Raw genomic sequence first — 22,645 nt, 5'->3', positions numbered from 1 at the left:
GACTAAATAAAAATTTGCCCTGGACTGAAAGCAATTCAAAACTCATTCATCAAAAGTTCTACATAGCAGCTCATGCCTAATGAGTACACCTCTTGGTGTAGCATCATACCATACAGACAAGAAGGCTGCACAATTCATTCCCAGTTAGCTGATCTCAGCCAGGGCAGCACAATTGGCCTCAGTACCCCTGGGCTAAGGAAGGGAAAAAATTAGTCAGGTTCCTGCTCCTGATTGCTATCCAGTGGGCATTGCTTCACGTGCGCACCTCTGGAAATTGTGTGAGGACAGGATTGGGCGTGGCTGTGATGCAACATAGTTGAATAGCCGTACACATTAAAAGTAGGCATCTGGGCAAGTTAACAATGGCCTGCTGGCACTAGCAAGAGTTGGTACCTTCAGAAGAGGAGGGGGTAGGAAATTGGGAGAAGATGCGACGTAATGTTGTCCTTCACACATTTGCTGAACCCTAGGCCCTATATTGTGCATTTATTCCAGCTGTGCAGAGTGGACATTTGCTGCTGGAAAATAGCACATTACTGCAAGTTGTGAACAAGCTGAACACAATCTTTTTGTTCTCTTTCCTCCTCTTTCCTTCCGCTTTCCCCCACCACCCCCAACCCAAAAGAAAAATTGACTGAATCTGCCTTCTGTACCCAACTGACTACATTTATATGTGGCTGTACATATGTTACACCTGATTTTGAAGAGCAGTAAATATTGATTACTCTTCTAGCTAAATTAATATAACTTCTTTCACCTCTCAAACAATTTATAAAACCTGCAAAATTCCAAGAGTAACATCAGGAAAGAAATGATTGCATTCAGCCTCAATGCTTTTGAAGGTTGCCCAAAGGTTAACCTGGAGTCTTTGGTACTCTTAAATGTGACATATTTGCTTAATTACTACATATTTTAGTGTTTCTGTTGCACCTATTTAGAGGTGTCTTGGGTTGTAGGGTCTGGAAAAATTTTCCTATTCATCTTGCCCTCCACCTTGCTTCTGAGCTCTTGTTATCCCCTCTCCAGCCCTTCAGATTAAGTGCATGCTGTGTATAGACATCTTGGCATACTCATGCAGTTCAACATTTCCTTTGCAGTTCACTATAAACTTGGATTTGGGAGTGTTTGCATACAGCCAGCTTTTGCTCTTAGTCATGTTCTTTTGTCTGACTTCCGTAACAAATGTTTTCTGCTCTCCTGTTCTTGGCTTGGATGGTCCCAAGCCATGGTCACTCACTGGTTCCATTCTGACCTCGTACTTGCTGCTTGGCAGTGTTCAAAGCAGGAAATTAATACAAAATGTATGAATTCTTCGATCTGATATGTCTGGCAACTCTGATTTAATTGCTGATACTATAATAGTTCCAACTTCGGATTTACTTGGGGTTCTGGTTCCCTAAAATATTAGATTTCTACAACTGATAAATTTACTGGACTGTTGTCCTAACCAGACCCTGTATAAATTGTAAAAGCATGCCTCAAGTTTCTTCTAGCTACCCCGAGCATTAAAGGTGAGATATATTTCCTAGTTGGCCTCACTTTGCACACCAGGCAATTGGCAGACAACTATTACAAAATATGGTTGGACAGTACAAAATGGCGTACTGTGATAGTTGCAAATGATCAAGGAAAGATAGCAAGGGGGAGGGTAAAAGTGAGAAAGGGAACATGAACGAGAAGAGAACAAGAGCAATGTTGAAAGTAAAATCTAGCAAAGCCAAGTCGATAAGTTTGAGAAACAAAAAGGGTTAAGAAATTAAGAAAAATGAGTAGGCTAGCACCTCTGCGAAGTGTTGATACAGATTAAAGAAATACTTGTTAGATTTATAAAGTTAGGTTGAGCTGTTGGAAATTTGGGATTTTCAGAGATGTTAGTTTGTTTTAGCTATTGCAATGGAAGGGCTAATTTTGGCACTAAAAAATCCATTTTGAAGGGCCAGTAAGAATAGAAAAGCCAAATCTGACCATAATTGGGTGCATCAGGATTTGGACATAATTATTAAGTGCTTAAGAGCAGCTTTTTTAAAAACAAAAATACATTCTATAAGTAAATTGCCTTTACTTTTGGGAGAATTTGAATTTGACAAATGCTACTGATTTTGTACTACCTTATTTTCAGTTTACAAAAAGTGCATTCATTCTGGATTGATTCCAACCCTTGCAAGAGAATCATGGAAATGAATTAAGCAATTATCCTATGTAGTAGCTGCTCTTTTTCTTGTAAATTTATAATGACATGTATGAGCAACTTCAGTGCATACATAGCAACTCCTTAGGGTTATATAATCTCCTGTACCTATCTCTTTTAGCAGTTTGCTCTGGGTGTGACAGTTTGTTGCTTCAAAGATTAAAAGGCAGTATATCCTTTTGTTGGCTTCCTTGGTTATTTATTTTTTTAAAAAGGTTGAAAATTCAAATCTATTTACCACATATGTTTGCAGTACTCTAGCAGCTCACTCCACCAAAGTTAGCGAATTCAGAATTTGACCACCTGAAGAAGTTTTAAATTTTAAGCTGCATAAAGACGCGTTGTATTTATATAGGCTTGATAGCATTTATATCTTTATGCGCCTACAAAAGGATTACGGCTTCTTTAAAATTGCCATCCCTAACTAACACCTGTTGGCACTGTGAACCCTGCAGTACTGATGAAGGCTTTACAGGCGAAGAAAAAGAGATGAAGGATCGTGAAAGGCGAATGACAAATAATGTCAGGGAGCGAATTCGCATCAGAGACATTAATGAGGCTTTCAAAGAGTTGGGCCGCATGTGTCAGATGCGCTTAGAAACTGATAAAGCTCAAACCAAACTGATCATCCTGCAGCAGGCCGTCCAGGTCATTCTCAGCCTTGAACAGCAAGTACGAGGTAGTGTACAGTAACTAACTTTGTACTGAGAGCAAACACTGACTGTTCCTGCCATTTTAAATGTGCTGTACTGATTACCACCAAGAATTTAGAGCAATTGGAACTGGGTAACCTGCTCTTTGAAAATGCACCTGTGAATTAAATTTGACTTTTGTGGTACCCTATGTATTTTTTTTTAGAAAATGCTTTATTACAAGTTCTTTCTAATTTCATGAACACTGGTAAGTCTGGAATTGTAGAAATTTGTACAGGCACATTACCACTTTTTAAATGAAATGGTACGTTGTTTCTTAGTTGTGAAGTGAGGCTAGTCATTTGTTAAAACCTGTTGAACTGTAAATCCCACTTATCTGTCATGCAGACAAAATGCTTGACAGTAACAAATTAGACTTTCTTTTAATTTGGGAAACCAAGGTGAAGGGCCAAGGTCCAGAATGCAAGTCACCACCAAGATTGAAAAAAGTAAGAGAGAACACAAGGTAAATACAGCAAGTAGTGGTTAGATAATACCAAGTTTGGATTTTTAAAGATCTGAAGACTGAGGAAGGTGAAGAGTTCCTTGGAGAGATGAGTTAGAGTAGATGAGTCTCGATTTCAACACTGAGGGTGCAGGGAAAAGGACTAAGTGTGTGCAGACCCAAAATTATTTATGTTCTTGATGAATCACTTGTGCTCAAAAAATCTAATTGCTCTCCTCTTCTTCCCTTACTCAAAAATTAAATCAAATGCATTGTTGTGTTGGCATGGTTTTTCTACCTGACTTGAAATTGTTTGAATTTTGGATGGAGGAAGGGAGGGAAAGTGGATTGTAGTGTTGAAAGGATTAAAGACCTGGCCAGGAGCATTTCCCTGCTACTCCTTCTCCTCCTCCTCCTCCTGAAAGTGGTGATTTATGCTGGAGTGTGGTTGCAGGAGTGCCAGCAGTTTTCCAGTATTTCATCCAAATGGCCATTGTCTGTGTGAGAGCCTGAACAGTGGCCAAATTCAATCTTGCCTTCGTCTGCCCCCCACGCACATTTCCAGCAGGAGTTGCAGGATGCCCTGCTGCTGTACTACATCACATGATATATTTAACTATTGAGCCCACAAGGCAGCTCTGGGCAGCACTTCTGAGTTCAAAAGAACTGAAAGGAAAACCAACCAGATTGTACTAACCAGTTGGGAACAAAGAGTACAGGTTTATGGAACAGAAATTTTAAGTGTGGTGCAGTAAATATTTGATTCTTATGGCATTCAGGCTAAGTTACAAGAGATATTTTGGAAATTATTACTTTACAGTAGGAATATTCTAGAATTAAGGACCAGTACCTAACAATCTGAGGACAGGTTTGCATTCACAATATAGTTTAAAACACAAGAATGTGTTGGAAAACTACTGTGAAGTGCATTATATCCACTGCACATAATGGAGTAATCTTTAAAATTATTTATTTTCTGAGGTTATTTCCAGGCTCCATTTCATCTTTTAATTACTCGCCATATTCAAAAATAGCAGTTTATGCAATGTCTCCAACACTGCAGCACATTGCTATCCCATTGAAATATCTGGGCTGTGTGTTGTACTGCTCTTCTTGAGACAGATTTTTTTAATTCAGCCCCACCAAATATTGTTATGAAAGTCTGTGTATATAAAAATTCAGTATTATTTCCTGATGGTACAATGGGTAGATGGACCTTGTAGTGTGGTACTGAGCCATACAGGTAGGAAAGGTCTTAAGTTCTATCCATGGTCTGAGCTGAGTTAGCTGATTGAAAGTGAGGCAATGATTAGAGCTCTGTATTTGGCTGATTTTCCACTTCCTAATTCAGGGACATCATTACCTGAGTCTTTGCTTCTGATTACTATCTGGGGACCCCTGCTGCAAAATTTGTGTATAAACATCAGCTGTTAGAATTAGACTCATCTGTCATGCCCTATCCCTTACAGTTGAATAGCCTGCCAAGCCAATTTCTGGGCTCACATACTTAAAATGACCACTTTGGTGAAGTACATGCAAGAGGTCTGCCTGTGCCATTGAAAGCATACCCCAGAGGATGGAGTAAAAAATATGGAAGGAAAAGTTAAATTCCCTCCCCATAAAAGCATTCAGCAGCCCTAGTGTGAAATGATGGGATATGTGAGAGTATTGGTAATGGAGAGAATTGGTAATGGAGAGCAATGTTTAATCTGAGCTGCAGCATCACAATAGATTTTATATCAAGTGCTGGAAAATTTTCAGTCTGACAAACAGATTGTGAAGATAGTTTTCAGAAAATACAGAATGACTTGTATTGTTAAATCTTTTGTGTTACCCTTTTATGAATATTTTTGTATTGAATTAAAGAACAATTATATGGTTTCTGTGCTTTAAAAATTCAAAAATATTCTCATCAATCATTGATCTGGCACTTGACATTTTCACCGAATACTTTGTGCAGAAAGAAACACCTTTATTGCTTCTCGATACAGATTGTACCACTTTAAATGCAGTGAAGCAGAACAATGTTTTGACTACCTGCTTTTTATGGGACTATGTAATTTTAACTTTTTGTCTAAAGGAATTCAGTCATTATAGTGTACACTTGCTAATACATTTTAGGCTTCATTTGAAGGTTTATACATCTTTAATTTTGTGAAAGGAAATGGATTATAATGAAGAATATAGCCAAGGATTGCTATCTTGATGTTTCCATCAATTTTATTATAGTTTGTACTTTTTATTTGAGCTTTTCTGTGTTGTTTCGTCTCTAGAGCGTAATTTGAATCCTAAAGCTGCCTGCCTTAAACGAAGGGAAGAGGAGAAGGTATCTGCAGTAGTAGGAGAGCAGCCACTGCCCCTGTCAGCTGCACATCCTGGTCTTGGAGATAATCACAATGCAGTGAGCCACATGTAGGAGGTAAAATGTTAATCAGTAGAATGCCAGAATGTGTGAGAAACTAATTTTTATCAAAGTTTGATTAAAGTTGTAAGTAGTATAAACTGGTACAATTCAGTTTGGGTACTTCAGACTTTTTTTTCTTAAACTCTTTTCAAAATAAACTTTTGTGCCAAAGGGCTCCCTAATGGGGCAGTGAATAATTAATTGTACTATTAATAATGAGTGGATCTCAGGTGGTCAGACTCTACAGTTTGCCTTGGTGGCCTCTGGGATCAGCAGGAAAAAAATTGGCCAGGATCCCTGATTCTGATGGCTAATGTAGTGATCCCTGCTATAAAGTGCATATATGTGGAATTGGATGAGTATAGCATTGGGCTGACTACGATGCCTCCTTTTGGTAGCACAAACCTGCTGATACTCTCTGGCGAGGCTCATGCATGAAGAATGATCCTTGGGCTAAGTGCCAGAGATCTGTATTGGTACCATTGGAGCAATGTTCCAAAATGAGTCACTGCCTTTAGAAGAGGAGGGAAGGCAATTTGTATATTAAAAATAAATTTTCTATCCAAATTAATTTATTTTCACTCCTTTGAATGTAAAATTGTATAACACTTATTTAATCCAGATAAGTTTTTATTGTTTTTAAGAGAACAGATAAAGTAACCTTTTCAACAACAGCTACAAATTGCATTTATATAGTGCCTTCAGTGTTGAAAAGACTGGATCATTTTAATTTGTCTAGTCTACAAAATAAGCAGATTAGTAACTATGAACAATTTTCATTTGATAATATAAAATATTTTAGGAACAGGAAAATAATTCATTTTCATAAATTTTCCTTCCTTCCCTCAATTTAATTATCCCTTGAAGCTATTTATCCTGTCACTTCGCTGGCCTTTCCTAGTAACTTATTCCACAACTCTATTATTCATTGTGTGGAAAAAGTTTCACCTGACGTTTTAAGTTTTTTTTTCTTGTGTCCCCTGGTATTTAAATTCTTCACCACAGTGAACAATTTTGTCAATTTTCTTCATAATTTTGAAAATTTCAATTGGGTCTGTCTTTCTAACCAAAAAAAAAACTTCCTTTGCCTTTCCTTTTAACTTTAATTCATGATTCAGTGCAGTATGGTATAATTGTGTAACAAAACATTTTTACTAATTTACTCTGAATTCCTGATACGTGATCATATTGCGGAGAATTGGTTTTGCTGAGCGAGAAATGCCTTTATAGAAATCTTGGGGGATGCAGTATTGCTTATAATTCTGAATTAGTGTGTACATAATTGCTAATACTGTGCACAATGGTAAAATCCTCTAACAATTAACATTTTTTTCCCCAGCTCTATCTGCCTGGTTTAACTGAAGGTGGTGAGCAAGAGGGACACGTCATCTGTCATCTTTCTCCTTAAGGAAGAAACCTTGTTCTGCCAAAAAGATGATAAACTGACAAATCCTTTCTGGATCAGAAGTGCAAATGTGAACATGTGCATTTGCCATATCTATCTAAAAAGGGGGGAAAGTCGACACATATCGTTGAAGTACTGGATCTCTGTGCTGCAAAAAAGGTTTTTTCTACAGCCCAAAGAAAAAATCTTCCCCACAGTGGAAAAAAGGAGTTAGTGCCTAAGCTTATTTTAAATCCCAGTATGTTTTAATGAAACTTACAAGGATGTGAGGTTGTTTTGGAACAAAATTTCAGAAGTCCTTTTTTGCTTGTTTTGTAAGCAATTGGTCTTATTGTTTAAAAAGAAAACTTTTGGTGTCCTTGGTTTGCAGCATTCCCAGCAAAAATATTTGTCTTACTCAATTGACACATGACCACTCCATGTCTCCCTGGTAGTTGGCTGGGAGGGATTGTTAGCCAACGGACAAAATATTCTACAGACCTTCTCTTGCCCTGCCTTTACGATCAGATTTATCTGGAGGGCCAACATAATGAGTGCATTACAAAAGCTAGTTCATTCATTTGTAGGGAGTTATTTTATGTAAAATGAGCAAAACTATATTTTTGCATTATTAGACTTTACATTGTAGTTTTTTAAGGTAGCTGGGCATAGTGTGTACTTAGAAATTGAAAAGTCTTTGAAGACTTTCATATTGCAACAAATAATGTTGCAGATTCTAGGTATTGTATGACCATAGGTTTGTCATGGACTTATTCAAGAGTGGAAAAAATTTCCACCTTTTGTAGGATTCCTGCACAATGTACTGTTTAAATGTTTAAAATTCATATGAATTGGTTGTGGAATCTAATAAGGATGTGAGCAACTTGTGTAACAGTGGCTTGCATTATGCCAAGCTGAATTCATTTCTGCAGCAGCCTGTGTACTGTGGAAACGAACCCATTGCAAATAAAACACGGAATCAGTCTTCCACTGAGAACATATTCACAGACTTTCACCAGCCAAGCAGAAGACACAGTACTTTTGACATAACTTTTTTTATTTTTTAAAAAAAAAAGATGTGAACAAGTGGAAAACGGGCAACAAAACCGTGGGACTGAATGAACAAAATTTTTGACATTTTAGGGTAAAATGCCTGACATTTCTAGAACTGCATTAAATATTGTGCAGTGACATTTCTCAGCTCATTTTGAGTATTGCAGATGTATGTAATAGTTTAAAAAAAAATTACATGTGGCCTTTTCATTCTTGTACTTGTGATGCAATGTGAACAGAATGAAAAATGACCAGTGCCTAACATTTCATTAAAAGCCTCTTTTTTGTCTAGTGCTTTTTTTGCTAAGAAAAGACTTGCAGTATACCCTTACAAAGTGAAATTTAAGGAAAAAAGTTGGCTTATTTTCACAACAGCGATCCTTTTATACCATAAATCTTGAAAATGTCTTGGATTCTGAATGTTACTTTTTGTAGATTTTTACTCAATGTCTGATTCCAGAAGTTTATTTTACTACATGTAGGTAAGGCTTCTTCTAGCACCCATACAGTACTTAAATGTTGCACAATTAGATTTCTGATTGTGTTGCTGAGTGCCTCAAGTTCCTTGTGTTTTTTTTTTGTATTTGTACAAGCATCAAAACAGCTGGCTGGAGTATTCAGAAAAGTAGTTTAAATCATTTCCTTTTGTCTTAGTAGCTAATGAGAACTGTCATGTATATAACAGTAATGTAGCAATAAATGTGCCATTTTTATAACAGGAATGCCCCTCCTTTTTAATGTCCGTTTAATCTTGTATACCCAATGTCATTGTAATAAAGGGTTTACCTTAAATTTAAAAAAAAGCTTCCTTTAACTTTTTCACTGTGTAAATTAGCAATTATATATTGGGAAAAGAGTATTGTAATTTACATCTGTAACCTTTACTTTCACTTTTTATTCATTTTGGAGAATGAGAGGGGAAAGTACCTTATTCAGAAATGTATGTTTTCCTGACCTAATCTCAGCGGTCACATTATACCTAGCATTATCTAGCAATATACTTTCAGAAGCTTGTAATTACATCCATTTGTTCATTTGCAACTTTTTGTACATATTGATTGTGTCAGTTATGACTTGTTAATTGAAGGAAAATGTTGACCTTTTAAAAATTATTTGTAAATTACTTGAGATGTGAAGCTTTGCTACAGGTCATGGCTATGATTTTTTTTCAGCAGGTCTGCCAAAAAAATCTCCAGGTTATGGATGCTGGTACTGAAATGTCTGCTTGCATTATCATTCTCATTTTCTTTCTTTCTCTCTCTCTCTCTGTCCCTCTCTCTCTCTGTCCCTCTTTTAAGTTTAAACCTTGGCTCAGTGGTATCACTCTTGCCTCTGAGTCAGAAGTTGTGGGTTCGATTCCACTCCAGAGACTTGAGCACTTAATCTAGGCTGACACCAGTGCAATACTGAGAGATGTTGCCTTTCGGATGAGATGTTAAACTGAGGCCCCATCTAACCTCTCAGGTGGTCGTAAAAGATCCCATGGCACTATTCGAAGAAGAGCAGGGGAGTTCTCCTTGGTGTCCTGCCCAATATTTATCCCACAACCATCATCACTCAAACAGATTATCTGGTCATTATCTTGTGGGACCTTGCTATGTGCAAATTGGCTGCCACATTTCCTTTCATTACGTCACAACAGTAGCTGCGCTTTAAAAGGACTTCATTGGCTGATAAGCACTTTGGGACATCTTGCAGTCATGAAATGCACGATCTTTCTCTCACCGTCTGTGTCTCTCCCCTCTCCATCACCTCTTTTTCCCCCTCTCGCCATCTCCCTCCCTCCCCCTCTCTCGCCATCTCCCTGCCTCCCTCCCCCTCTCTCGCCATGTCCCTCCCTCCCTCCCCCGCTCTCTCGCCATGTCCCTCCCTCCCCCTCTCTCTCGCCATGTCCCTCCCTCCCTCCCCCTCTCTCGCCATGTCCCTCCCTCCCTCCCCCTCTCTCTCGCCATGTCCCTCCCTCCCTCCCCCTCTCTCTCGCCATGTCCCTCCCTCCCCCTCTCTCTCGCCATGTCCCTCCCTCCCCCTCTCTCTCGCCATGTCCCTCCCTCCCCCTCTCTCTCGCCATGTCCCTCCCTCCCTCCCCCTCTCTCTCGCCATGTCCCTCCCTCCCTCCCCCTCTCTCTCGCCATGTCCCTCCCTCCCTCCCCCTCTCTCTCGCCATGTCCCTCCCTCCCTCCCCCTCTCTCTCGCCATGTCCCTCCCTCCCTCCCCCTCTCTCTCGCCATGTCCCTCCCTCCCTCCCCCTCTCTCTCGCCATGTCCCTCCCTCCCTCCCCCTCTCTCTCGCCATGTCCCTCCCTCCCTCCCCCTCTCTCTCGCCATGTCCCTCCCTCCCTCCCCCTCTCTCTCGCCATGTCCCTCCCTCCCTCCCCCTCTCTCTCGCCATGTCCCTCCCTCCCTCCCCCTCTCTCTCGCCATGTCCCTCCCTCCCTCCCCCTCTCTCTCGCCATGTCCCTCCCTCCCTCCCCCTCTCTCTCGCCATGTCCCTCCCTCCCTCCCCCTCTCTCTCGCCATGTCCCTCCCTCCCTCCCCCTCTCTCTCGCCATGTCCCTCCCTCCCTCCCCCTCTCTCTCGCCATGTCCCTCCCTCCCCCTCTCTCTCGCCATGTCCCTCCCTCCCTCCCCCTCTCTCTCGCCATGTCCCTCCCTCCCTCCCCCTCTCTCTCGCCATGTCCCTCCCTCCCTCCCCCTCTCTCTCGCCATGTCCCTCCCTCCCTCCCCCTCTCTCTCGCCATGTCCCTCCCTCCCTCCCCCTCTCTCTCGCCATGTCCCTCACTCCCTCCCTCCCCCTCTCTCTCGCCATGTCCCTCCCTCCCTCCCCCCCCCTCTCTCTCGCCATGTCCCTCACTCCCCCCCCCCCCCCCTCTCTCTCGCCATGTCCCTCCCTCCCCCTCTCTCTCGCCATGTCCCTCCCTCCCCCTCTCTCTCGCCATGTCCCTCCCTCCCTCCCCCTCTCTCTCGCCATGTCCCTCCCTCCCCCTCTCTCTCGCCATGTCCCTCCCTCCCTCCCCCTCTCTCTCGCCATGTCCCTCCCTCCCCCTCTCTCTCGCCATGTCCCTCCCTCCCTCGCCCTCTCTCTCGCCATGTCCCTCCCTCCCCTCCCCCTCTCTCTCGCCATGTCCCTCCCTCCCTCCCCTCCCCCTCTCTCTCGCCATGTCCCTCCCTCCCTCCCCTCCCCCTCTCTCTCGCCATGTCCCTCCCTCCCTCCCCTCCCCCTCTCTCTCGCCATGTCCCTCCCTCCCTCCCCTCCCCCTCTCTCTCGCCATGTCCCTCCCCTCCCCCTCTCTCTCGCCATGTCCCTCCCTCCCCCCCCTCCCCCTCTCTCTCGCCATGTCCCTCCCTCCCTCCCCTCCCCCTCTCTCTCGCCATGTCCCTCCCCTCCCCCTCTCTCTCGCCATGTCCCTCCCCTCCCCCTCTCTCTCGCCATGTCCCTCCCTCCCCCTCTCTCTCGCCATGTCCCTCCCTCCCCCTCTCTCTCGCCATGTCCCTCCCTCCCCCTCTCTCTCGCCATGTCCCTCCCTCCCTCCCCCTCTCTCTCGCCATGTCCCTCCCTCCCTCCCCCTCTCTCTCGCCATGTCCCTCTCTCGCCATGTCCCTCCCTCCCTCCCCCTCTCTCTCGCCATGTCCCTCTTGCTGTTTTTATTTTTAACATTTTACTCCTATTTGTCTCTTCTCTTTTCCCCCCTTAATTAATGCAGCACTCATGCTGCCTCATGGACCCTATTCTCTGAGGAGTCCAGAGTGGGCCATCAGATTTTTTTTTAAAAATCAGTGCTAGGGATTTTTTTTTTTAAAAATCTCTCTACTGATGAGCTTGCTGTGATTGGTACACTACAGCCAATCACGTGGAACCAAAATAGTTTCAAACATTATTGATTCCCCCCCAACCCCTCGTCTCCCATGTCCCACATCTGAGAACTGGTGCTGCAGGCTTCCCTGTGCTGCTTGTCATCCTGTTTAGTTCTCATAGTGCAGAATACAATTACTTGATAAAGTAATTGTTTATAATCTCCAGGTTTTAATGTTGTGGAGGCTAATTTGAATGTTCATCCAGAATATTCAATGGCACCTGTACTATTTCCACTGTGGGAATTTTTGTATATATTTTATTCTAGAAAAGGACTTCATGCAAGAAGTATTTGTCACTAAATATTTCATTTATGTTTTGGATCACATGAGGAAGTTTGATACAGCCTGGGTTGTCTTAGTGAATTCATTTTTTTTTCAAGTTTTCTCCTCCCTTTGATCCTAGGAATTATTTTACCACTGGAATTAACCCAGTACTTTGGACATGCAGGAGGCAGCCATGTAGCAGAAGCATTGAAAGTTTGAGATTTGCAATTCGCCTCATACACTGTTGTGCAATATGTTGTTAGTTGCATGATGACCGCCACAACGTGAAAATGAGGCTTATCAGGCTTCCTTTTAAAAATTGCTACTGTGACGGTAGCTAACTAAAAGACCAGTCCAATTTTGTTCAATTTCCAGACAGTACCATTATTATGTCAAATTTGTTATGGCTTCTAATATTCTAAATCATGCACTATTGGGATAGGTTATAAAACATTTGTGCAGTGTGGAAAAAATGTTGTCTTAAACTGTATCATTGCTGTAATAACATTTTATATGTGACAATTAGAATTTGAAACATGCATTTGGCTGTCAGTGGTCCCCCTCTCATTGGTTTAATGCTCAATTTTTCCTTACTATGTAAAACTTCCAGTGGATTAGAATGCAATCCTTTCACCTCTCCATTTCAGGTTCAGATCCAACCAGGTCAATGGGATGAAAGGTCTCCTCTTCCTATCTACTTTGAAGGAAGCGCAGTGAACTGGAGCTTGTAAAGGGAAAAAAAATAGAATTGTCATTCAATGTGAATAAACAAATTTGGGTGTGACTGAGCTTAGCTTCTAATTGCCAAATAACAAAATTGAGTTTTGTTGGGAAATTAGTATGTATTGCTAAAACTTGTGTAACTATATTGTTACCAGCATGAAAGTTAGTATTGGGAAGGATATTGGTTTGAATCAAACTACAGATCTTTTCATAAATCTCTACAATAAATGACAATTCAATATTTGTACATGCATTTTTGAAGTCCTGAAACTGAGCTTTATCTCAGTAATAACAAGATTACTTAAAGTACAAAAACAAGGGTATAATCTAAACATAGGCCACAGAAGAAGCAATAAGTCCAGGAAGTGAAATATGAAGATACATTTATCCATAAAAGCATTACTTTTTTTTTAAAAGAATGAAATGTTTAAACAATTGCTACTCTTGTAAAGGTTTTTCTAGTGAAATGGCTCACTGTTGCCAAGACCAAAAAAAATTAAATTTCTATTTCGAAACATTACAGTAAGTTACACTTTCAAACTGTACTTATAATTTCAAAACAGGGAAAAGTGAAGTATTCTTCCTCAAGTATAACTTGAGGAGGAATACTTCACTTTTCCCTGTTTTGAAATTATTAGAAGTATAACTTGAGGAAGAATACTTCACTTTTCCCTGTTTTGAAATTATTAGAAGTATAACTTGAGGAAGAATACTTCACTTTTCCCTGTTTTGAAATTATTAGAAGTATAACTTGAGGAGGAATACTTCACTTTTCCCTGTTTTGAAATTATTAGAAGTATAACTTGAGGAAGAATACTTCACTTTTCCCTGTTTTGAAATTATTAGAAGTATAACTTGAGGAAGAATACTTCACTTTTCCCTGTTTTGAAATTATTAGAAGTATAACTTGAGGAAGAATACTTCACTTTTCCCTGTTTTGAAATTATTAGAAGTATAACTTGAGGAAGAATACTTCACTTTTCCCTGTTTTGAAATTATTAGAAGTATAACTTGAGGAAGAATACTTCACTTTTCCCTGTTTTGAAATTATTAGAAGTACAGTTTGAAAGTGTAACTTACTGTAATGTTTCGAAATAGAAATTTAATTTTTTTTGGTCTTGGCAACAGTGAGCCATTTCACTAGAAAAACCTTTACAAGAGTAGCAATTGTTTAAACATTTCATTCTTTTTTTTAAAAAAAGTATTGCTTTTATGGATAAATGTATCTTCATATTTCACTTCCTGGACTTATTGCTTCTTCTGTGGCCTTGGATCATCTCTATCTGCATACCATGCAGCATGCCACCTGGTGCCTTTTCCTTACGAAGCCAGAATCTAGAGTTACTGAGATTGTACCATGCCTCCCATCCCCTCTAATTTTGAAAGGCTTTCACTTCCTTTTTTCATGTCCCAAATTAGATAGAGAAACTGGAATTTGTCTTGCACTAGGAGACACAAGTTTCTCGGGGATGTTTTGGTAATGCTATCAAATGTGGAAAACTGCAAGTTTGTTTCCAAATTCCATCCTGCAACTATTGTTAACTATATGAGCCCATCAGAATGTGCTTCCAAGAGAGTAGTTAAGGTAAGAACACAAGAAATAGGGGTAGGCCATATGGCCCCTCGAGCCTGCTCTGCCATTCATTATTATGGCTGATCTTCGACCTCAACTCCACTTTCGCGGCCAATCCCCATATCCCTTGATTCCCTTAGTCCAAAGATCTATCGCTCTTGGCCTTGAATACACTCAACAACTGAGGATCCACAGTCACCTGGGGTAGAGAATTCCAAAGATTCACAACCCTCTGAGTGAAGAAATTTCTCCTCATCTCAGTCCTAAATGGCCGACCCCTTATCCTGAGACAATGCCCCCTACTTCTATACTGTCCAGCCTCTCAGCATTTACCTGTCAAGCCCTCTCAGAATCTTAAATGTTTCAAGGAGATCACCTCTCATTCTTCTAAACTCCAGAAAGTATAGGCCCATTCTACTCCATCTCTCCTCATAGGACAACCCTCTCATCCCAGGAATCAATCTAGTGAACCTTCGTTGCACCTCTTCTAAGGCAAGTATATCCTTGGGTAAGAAGACCAAAACTGTACACAGTACTCCGGATGTGGTCTCAACAAAGCCCTGTACAATTGCAGCAAGACTTCCTTACTCTTGTACTCCAACCCCCTTGCAATAAAGGACAACATACCATTTGCCTTCCTTATTGCTTGCTGTACCTGTATATTAACTTTCTGTGTTTTGTGTACAAGGACATCCAAATCCCTCTGAACACCAACATTTAATAGTCTCTCACCATTTAAAAAATATTCCATTTTTCCTACCAAAGTTAATAACCTCACATTTCCCCACATTATACTCCATCTGCCACTTTCTTGCCCACTCACTTATCCTGTCTCTACCCCTTTGTAGACTCTGTGTCCTCCTCACAGCTTACTTTCCCATCTAGCTTTGTATTGTCATCAAACTTGGATACATTACACTTGGTCCCTTCACCTAAGCCATTAATATAGATTGCAAATAGCTGAGGCCCCAGCATTGATCGTTGCGGCACCCCACTAGTAACAGCCTGCCAACCTGAATGTGACCCGTTTATTCCTACTCTCTGTTTTCCGTCCGTTAACCAATCCTCTATCCATGCTAATATATTACCCGCAACCCCGTGAGCCTTTATCTTGTGCAACAACCTTTTGTGTGCCACCTTATCGAATGCCTTTTGAAAATCCAAATATACTACATCCATTGGTTCCCCTTTATCTACCCTGCTGGTTACACCCTCAAGAAACTCTTAACATATTTGTCAAACACTATTTCCTTTTCATACAACCATGTTGACTCTGCCTAACCATATTATAATTTTCTAAGTGCCCTGGTTACCACTTCCTTAATAATGGATTCCAGCATTTTCCCTGACGACTGATGTCAGGTTAACTGGCCTGTAGTTCCCTGTTTTCTCTCCCTCCTTTCATGAAAAGTGATGTTACATTTGCTACCTTCCAATCCACTCGGACCGTTCTAGAATCTAGGGAGTTTTGGAAGATCACAACCAATGCATCCATCTCTTTTAGAGCCTTAGGATGTAGGCCATTAGGTCCAGGGGATTTGTCAGCTTTTAATCCTATTAATTTCTCCAGTACTTTTTCTTTAATATTAATTACTTTAAGTTTCTCCCTCTCATTAGACCCTTGGTTCCCCACTTTTTCTGGAATGTTTTTTGTGTCTTCTACTGTGAAGAACAAAATATTTGTTTAACGTCTGCCATTTCCTTATTCCCCATTATAATTTCTCCTGTCTCAGCCTCTAAGGGACCCACGTTTACTTTTGCTGTTCTCTTCCTTTTTCTATACTTGTAGAAGCTCTTACAATCTGTTTTTACATTTCTTGCTAGTTTACTTTCATATTCTATTTTCTCCCTCTATCAATTTTTTGGTCATCCTTTGCTGGTTTCTAAAACTCTCCCAATCTTCAGGCTTACTACTCTTGGCAACATCATAGGCCTCTTCTTTTAATCTAATACTATCCTTAACTTCTTTAGTTAGCCATGGATGGATCACTTTTCCCCTGGAGTTTTTATTTCTCAATGGAATATACATTCATTGAGAATTATGAAATATTTCTTTAAACTGTCATATCTTTTAACCTAATTTCCCAATCTACCTCAGCCAACTCGCCCCTTATACCTATGTAATTGGCTTTGTTTAAATTTAAAATTCTAGTTTTGGATTTAAGTAGTTAACTGGGTTATAGCTTATTCCTGGGGACAATTCAATTGGCAATCAGTTGTGAAAGTTTCTGATGCTCAGATAAGAATGCAAAATTCCATTTTTAATTTAGCAGGTGTTACGTATGGGTAATAGATAAAAAGATGCATTAATAGATGCTTTTGACTAAAAGGATTATACCCTTCTATCCCTTTGTTCAGTTTTTTTAAAGAGATGTGGTTAGAACTTGCTAGCATTGGTTTCTGTGTGGCTAGATCTTCAAAGTTTTCAATTTGCTCTTTGGCATCTGAAAGTTCCTTAGAGATTTTGTTTCATAGTTTTCTTGCACCCTGTAGAAAGTGCCCCATTGGACATCATATTAGTACTGTTCCTGTGAGGAGAATGCTATTGAGAACTTTTTAATAGCTTTTTTATTTAAGTATTTTATTTCAAGTAGCCTTTAGAATAACTTTTTAAAATTTTCTGTTTCATACCATATCACTTCCTCTTTCCTCGCTGTATAGCAATTTCCCCTTGTTACACCTTCAGCTTATAATATTCACTTAGCATTGCTTCTGCATATTGTTTTGGATTGGAGGAAAGGGACACTGCAGAATAAAAATGTTTAAAAAGAAAAAAAATTGCTGAATCTCCACCTACAAAATTGTATCCAACCAGAGGGAAAGAAACTACTCGGCCAAACCCTCTTTCTGTTTGGTGCCATATTGATCATGTGGCCTTTTGCCCATTACCATAATGTGTATATATGTATCTTATTTTTTTCAACTTCGCATGATGCTGATGCTTTCAGGTTCGGTGGATGGTAGACTTCAGAAGAAACCTATTGGCTGTGATATGCTTTGGAATATCCCAAAGACATGAACAATCCTATTTTTTTTAAAAAGCAAGTTCTTTCTTTAGAATTGATGAGTGAAGTTGTTCAGGGATAAGAAACTTCTAATGAGATTTATGGTTATTTTCTTGCTTTACTTTTTGTAAATTTCTATTGGGCCCAATTCAAATGTGTATTTCCTGTTGTGTTCTGCCTGCATCTAGGTGATCACAGGTTGTGTAAGTGCCACTGTGAGAGAAAGCAGAAACTGAAATGGAAAAAGAAATTAGATTTGACAGCATTAGAAATTGAAAGACACAACAAAAATGATTCTTTCAATTGTTTATGTATAATAGTTAAGATATATAAACTGGGGAAATAAGCAGGTCCATCCTATGAATTCTGGGGCAAGTACTACATGATCTTCAATTGCCCCATCTATGAACCCTTTATCTTGTGGTTTGCATTTGTTGCAAAGCAAGATTGTAAGAGGTAAGCATTACAAAAGGTGTAATTTTATGATGAAGCTTAGATTTGTGCTATTGGCTAACCAGTGTCTCGAGCTACATGTGGCTCTTTTACACCTGCCCGCATATTCAATTACAAAGTGAGAGATGCAGCATGATGCTCAGTGTGCAGCATTACTTCCATTCTCCATTAGTCACAACTTAAACTGGTTAGTTTTGGCCCAATTGCCTTCTTGTGTTGGGTTGGAGTGTTTGCTGTGGCCCAGGCCACAATAGATGGGGAGCAGCAACATTAATGTCACAGGCATGAGTCTTCAATAACAACTTGCTTTTATATAGCGCCTTTATTGTAGGAAAATGTCCAAATGGTACTTCACAGGAGCGTAATCAGACAAAAATTGACGCCAAGCCAAAGGAGGAGATATTAGGGGTGACTAAAAGCTTGATTGCTAGGGAACAGAGTTTGTGGTGTGGGCTGAAGACAATGGCTTTGATATTCCCAACGTTTAATTGGAGGAAACTGCAGCTCATCTAGGTCTGCATGTCAGACAAGCAGGTTGACAATATGGGCAGTGGAGGGATCGAGACAAGTGGTGTCATCAATGCGCATGCAGAATCTGACGTCCTGTCTTCAGATGATGTCAGTAAGGGGCAACATGTGGATAAGAAATAGGAAGGGGCCAAGGATGGATCCTTGGAGAACTCCAGAGATAATGGTGTGGGAGCTAGAAGAGAAACCATTGCTGGAGATGCTTTAGCTATGATTGAATAGAATTGGTGTCGCTAGTCATCAAGGTGGACTGTGGTCATCTACCATTATGCCTATTTTGATTTATAGTTTTGATTAATTTTGAAAGTATCTTTTATCTCATTTTTGTGTCAATTTGACTTCAAAGGAAAGAGGCTGGCAATCTATGTTCTACACATCCTTCTCAGTGTAACTATATGGGGCTTGTGTAAAAGGTACGAATTACAAAAGGAATTATTTTTAAGTACTTGCTGCTTTAATGGAATTGATCTGCAGTTATCACTATCCAACTTTGATCCATTTTTATGGGTTGGCATGATGATCATAGCTTCCCATTTAAATGGTCAAAGATAAATAAATGATCTGGGATGTAGCTATTTTCTCAGATAGGACTTTTAGTGGTTATACTACTGCGATCGATAGTTCTGGCATCAAGCTTTTGGAGGAACTGTTTATTTTTTTATATGCCTGACATTTTGCCTGTTTGTGCTGTTCCGCTGCTATAGAATTTTTGATAGCTAATCTTAGATTTCAGATGACTTTTCAGCAAATATGATGTTTAACAACTCTACTTTATCCACAGCTGTGTGCTATGTGACTGCTGTTCTTGAGAAGAGGAATACTGGAATTGGGCCTGATGTAAGCAACAAATTTGACTTCTCCATGAGTCCTTGGAGCCTTCTTCATAACTTCTACAATTGAGTCTGTTTTAACAGATTTGACTTTCGAGGACTTCAAAACAAGGAATTACATTTATATAGCCCCTTTCATATCCTCAGGACTTCCTACATTACTGTTGTAGACAAATGCATTCTTAGCAAGGTTCCACAAACAGCAATGACATAAATGATCATCCTAATCTGTTTTGGTGGTAGTAGTTGAAGAATCAATGTTGGCCAGGACAATAGAAGAACTTCCTTGCTCTTTGAATAGTGCCATGGGATCTTTTACATCCACGTAAAAAGACAGACTCAGTTTAAGTATCATTGTAAAGACAGCATGTCTGACAATGCAGCACTCCTCAATACTGCTGGTGACATTCTAGCATATGTGCTCAAGTCCTGGAAGGGGGCTCCACCTCACAATGTTGAGTCAGAGGTGAGAGTTCCACTACTAAGCCAAAGGTTATATAATTTTGAACTGGCTACAATTGTACATCTGCCTGACTTGTAGATTTTTTAAAAATCAAATAAGCCTTCCTTGTCCTTTCGAATACCTCATCTTTCCCATCTATTAAAGTCTTACCAGGTTTTAGCTAATGCTGTAATCATTTCATTTAAATGAGGTCTGTGATCTGATACCAGTTTTTAACAATTTAGATGAAAAGTGGTGTTCAGGAATAGAAAGTATGACTAACTTGATCTGAGTGCAGATGAAGTCAGAATCTTTGACTAGTAAATGTGATAGATAAGCATATACAAGAGTGGAAAAGACCACTGGTCCATCTAGCCGGTCCCAGTGCATAGGAAATATAACACATTTTTCTCCTGGTACTCAACCAGTTCTCTTAAATATAATAATAAATCATTCTTACTGCCTCCTATGCTAGTTAGGGTTGCCAATCACATGACATTTGTTGCAGTTTGCAAATGATACTGCATTTACCTAATGGTTTGATGTCTGTGCTTTGCTGAGGATGCCAATAACTGCCGTTGAAGGCTATAATTTTGAATGACTGACCTGAGCATGATAGTGCTGAAATTGGAGCTCAAGGATGGAAGTGCATAGTCTATTATATTGTTAACTTGAGGATCTATTATCTTGCAAATTCATCTTCACCGGATTTGCCTTCAGATAGCTAAACTGCATCCTCCTCCTCGTCACTTGGCAATAACAGGTATGGGTCGTCCTGCCAGCAGCAGTGCCAGGCGATCGGTCATCTATGCCAGGAGATTCCCCAGTAATCCAGGAGGATTTGCAACTCCACAGAGGACGTGTAGAAATTTATACCCTGGCTACATAAAGATGCTTTTCCTTACCTTTTCAGGTACTCCTGGCTCAGATCCTTGCAAGCCTCTGTCTTTACAATTCCGATTCCGACCTTTGACTCTCCGATGTTCTCATCGGTTTTCTTGTGTGCTCTGCAGCAGCTTCACCACCACCACCACCCACGAGAACATTCAACCAGGGGCCAGGGAATGCTTGGCTGAAAGTGAATACAGTCAGAATGGTGTGCATGCGTGAACCATGTAAGGAACTTTGTCCAGGGTCACTCTTCTGAGGTGCTCAGAAGACTTCTGGGCAATCCAGAAGGATTAGCAACCCTAATGGTAGTCCATTCCATACATTCACCACCTGCTGTATAGCTATATCAAAACTGACCACTCTCTTCTAAGTTTGCAGCTATACTCTATTGTAAAATCTGACTTTGTTAAACATATTAATATTTATCTCATCTACACCCTTTGACATCAATAAGGCCACCTCTGAGCCCCATCTTGTTCAGTGTAAATATCCCAGCTTCTATAGCCTCTGCTCATAGAGAATTATATACCTGAGTTATCAATTTAGTTGCTCTTTGTTGCACTCGCACCAGTGCTTTGATATCTTCCTCGGAATAGGGTGACCAAAATTGTACAGGGTACTCCAAGTGGAGCCTGATTAGGGTTGTGCTCACCCTCTCAGATTGTCCTGAAGTCGCCAGGAATTCAAGATTAATATCCTGGACACTGATCTGAACAACTGGGGGAAAAATCATAGGTAAGTCTCAAAATGAATATTGAATGGTGAATTAGATTTTATCTTATTACAGTCTTCCTTTTGCTCTGACGTTTTGAAGCAGCAATATGGTGAGATTGCAGAAGTGCTTACAACGTTACCATGAGCTACGACACTACTGTAAAGTCAGTGCTGTGTCACTTTACTTAGCTCAGTCCTGAAGGTCATAAAATCTCCCGGAATAGCAGCCCTAAGCCTGACTAGTGCTCTATACAAATTCCTGAAATATTGTTTCTTGGTTGCATTTTGATTTGGGTCAGCACACAAGAAGGAATTCCGTTTAATAGGATCTTCCCAAAGCTTTTCTATTATATTAAAATTTAGATATTTTATAAGCAAAATACTGCGGATGCTGGAAATCTGAAATAAGAAGTTCAGACGAAGGGTCATCGACCTGAAATATTGACGCTTTCTCCACAGATGCTGCCTGACTTGCTGAGTATTTCCAGCATTTTCTGTTTTTATTGTAGATATTTTATGCCAGTTACTTTCTGTTGGAACTGTAGTGTTGCGAGCAGTTATGGAACTATCAAATACATATTTCAAAATATGTTTTACTCGATACAACATAATATCTCTAAAATTATCTGTCTCCAAATAAACAAGTAACACACTGGCAAAGTGGGCAGTACATTAATACGCGAATCTCACATCGCAGTAAGTATATTGGGGTAGAATTTCCATCGAGTGCCCCCTGATCTTCCACCGCAACTTCGGCGGAATCCCCAGAGAAACGGCGTATATGGCCGCTTACACCATTTTTGCAGGGTTTCCGCCGAAGTTACAGCGGATGATCGGGAGAAATCTCGTGGTTACACAGTTAAATGGGAATTCCTTTTGAAGAAATGTTTGTCAAACTTAAAAGAGCCCTGCGTATTTTTGTTCATTGCGAGTGATGCAATGGTATAATTGCACTGTTTCCCAAAACTCATCCCCCCAAACTTCTTTGTATGTTGCTTCCTGAAGATGCCTTTTATGAAAAGACAAGAGGACGAGATGCTGGTGTTTCCTGCTCTCCAACATGATCCAGTTTCTGAAATCCTATTTTCAGTGGCAAGTTTATCTTTTATTGCTTTTGTTGGGTGCTTTAGTTTGTTTAATTCAAATCTTTTTAAAAAACTATTAATTTTAAATTACCTTGCGATTTGTCGCGTTTTTATTAATAAG

General features: G+C 40.3%; 1 protein-coding gene across 5 annotated transcripts in view; it reads left to right on the top strand.

Annotated features, from left to right (window-relative positions):
* The window catches only part of LOC137299495 (transcription factor 4-like), a 143,923-nt gene extending 134,983 nt beyond the window's left edge, over window positions 1–8,940 (top strand). For 4 of the 5 annotated variants that reach the window (XM_067968276.1, XM_067968275.1, XM_067968278.1 and 1 more), the window contains 2 exons: window positions 5,599–5,744; window positions 7,069–8,940. In XM_067968276.1, the coding sequence (XP_067824377.1) occupies window positions 5,599–5,741 (143 nt within the window). In that variant the 3' untranslated portion in view covers window positions 5,742–5,744; window positions 7,069–8,940. Of the gene's footprint in view, window positions 1–2,643; window positions 2,868–5,598; window positions 5,745–7,068 lie in introns of all 5 variants that reach the window. The other variant, XM_067968277.1, reaches the window with a different exon arrangement.
* The last annotated feature ends 13,705 nt before the right edge of the window (window positions 8,941–22,645 follow it).

This window comes from Heptranchias perlo, chromosome 29, assembly GCF_035084215.1.
Source record: "Heptranchias perlo isolate sHepPer1 chromosome 29, sHepPer1.hap1, whole genome shotgun sequence".
Taxonomy (NCBI): Eukaryota; Metazoa; Chordata; class Chondrichthyes; order Hexanchiformes; family Hexanchidae; genus Heptranchias; species Heptranchias perlo.
This window is presented reverse-complemented; position numbering and strand designations above follow the sequence as displayed.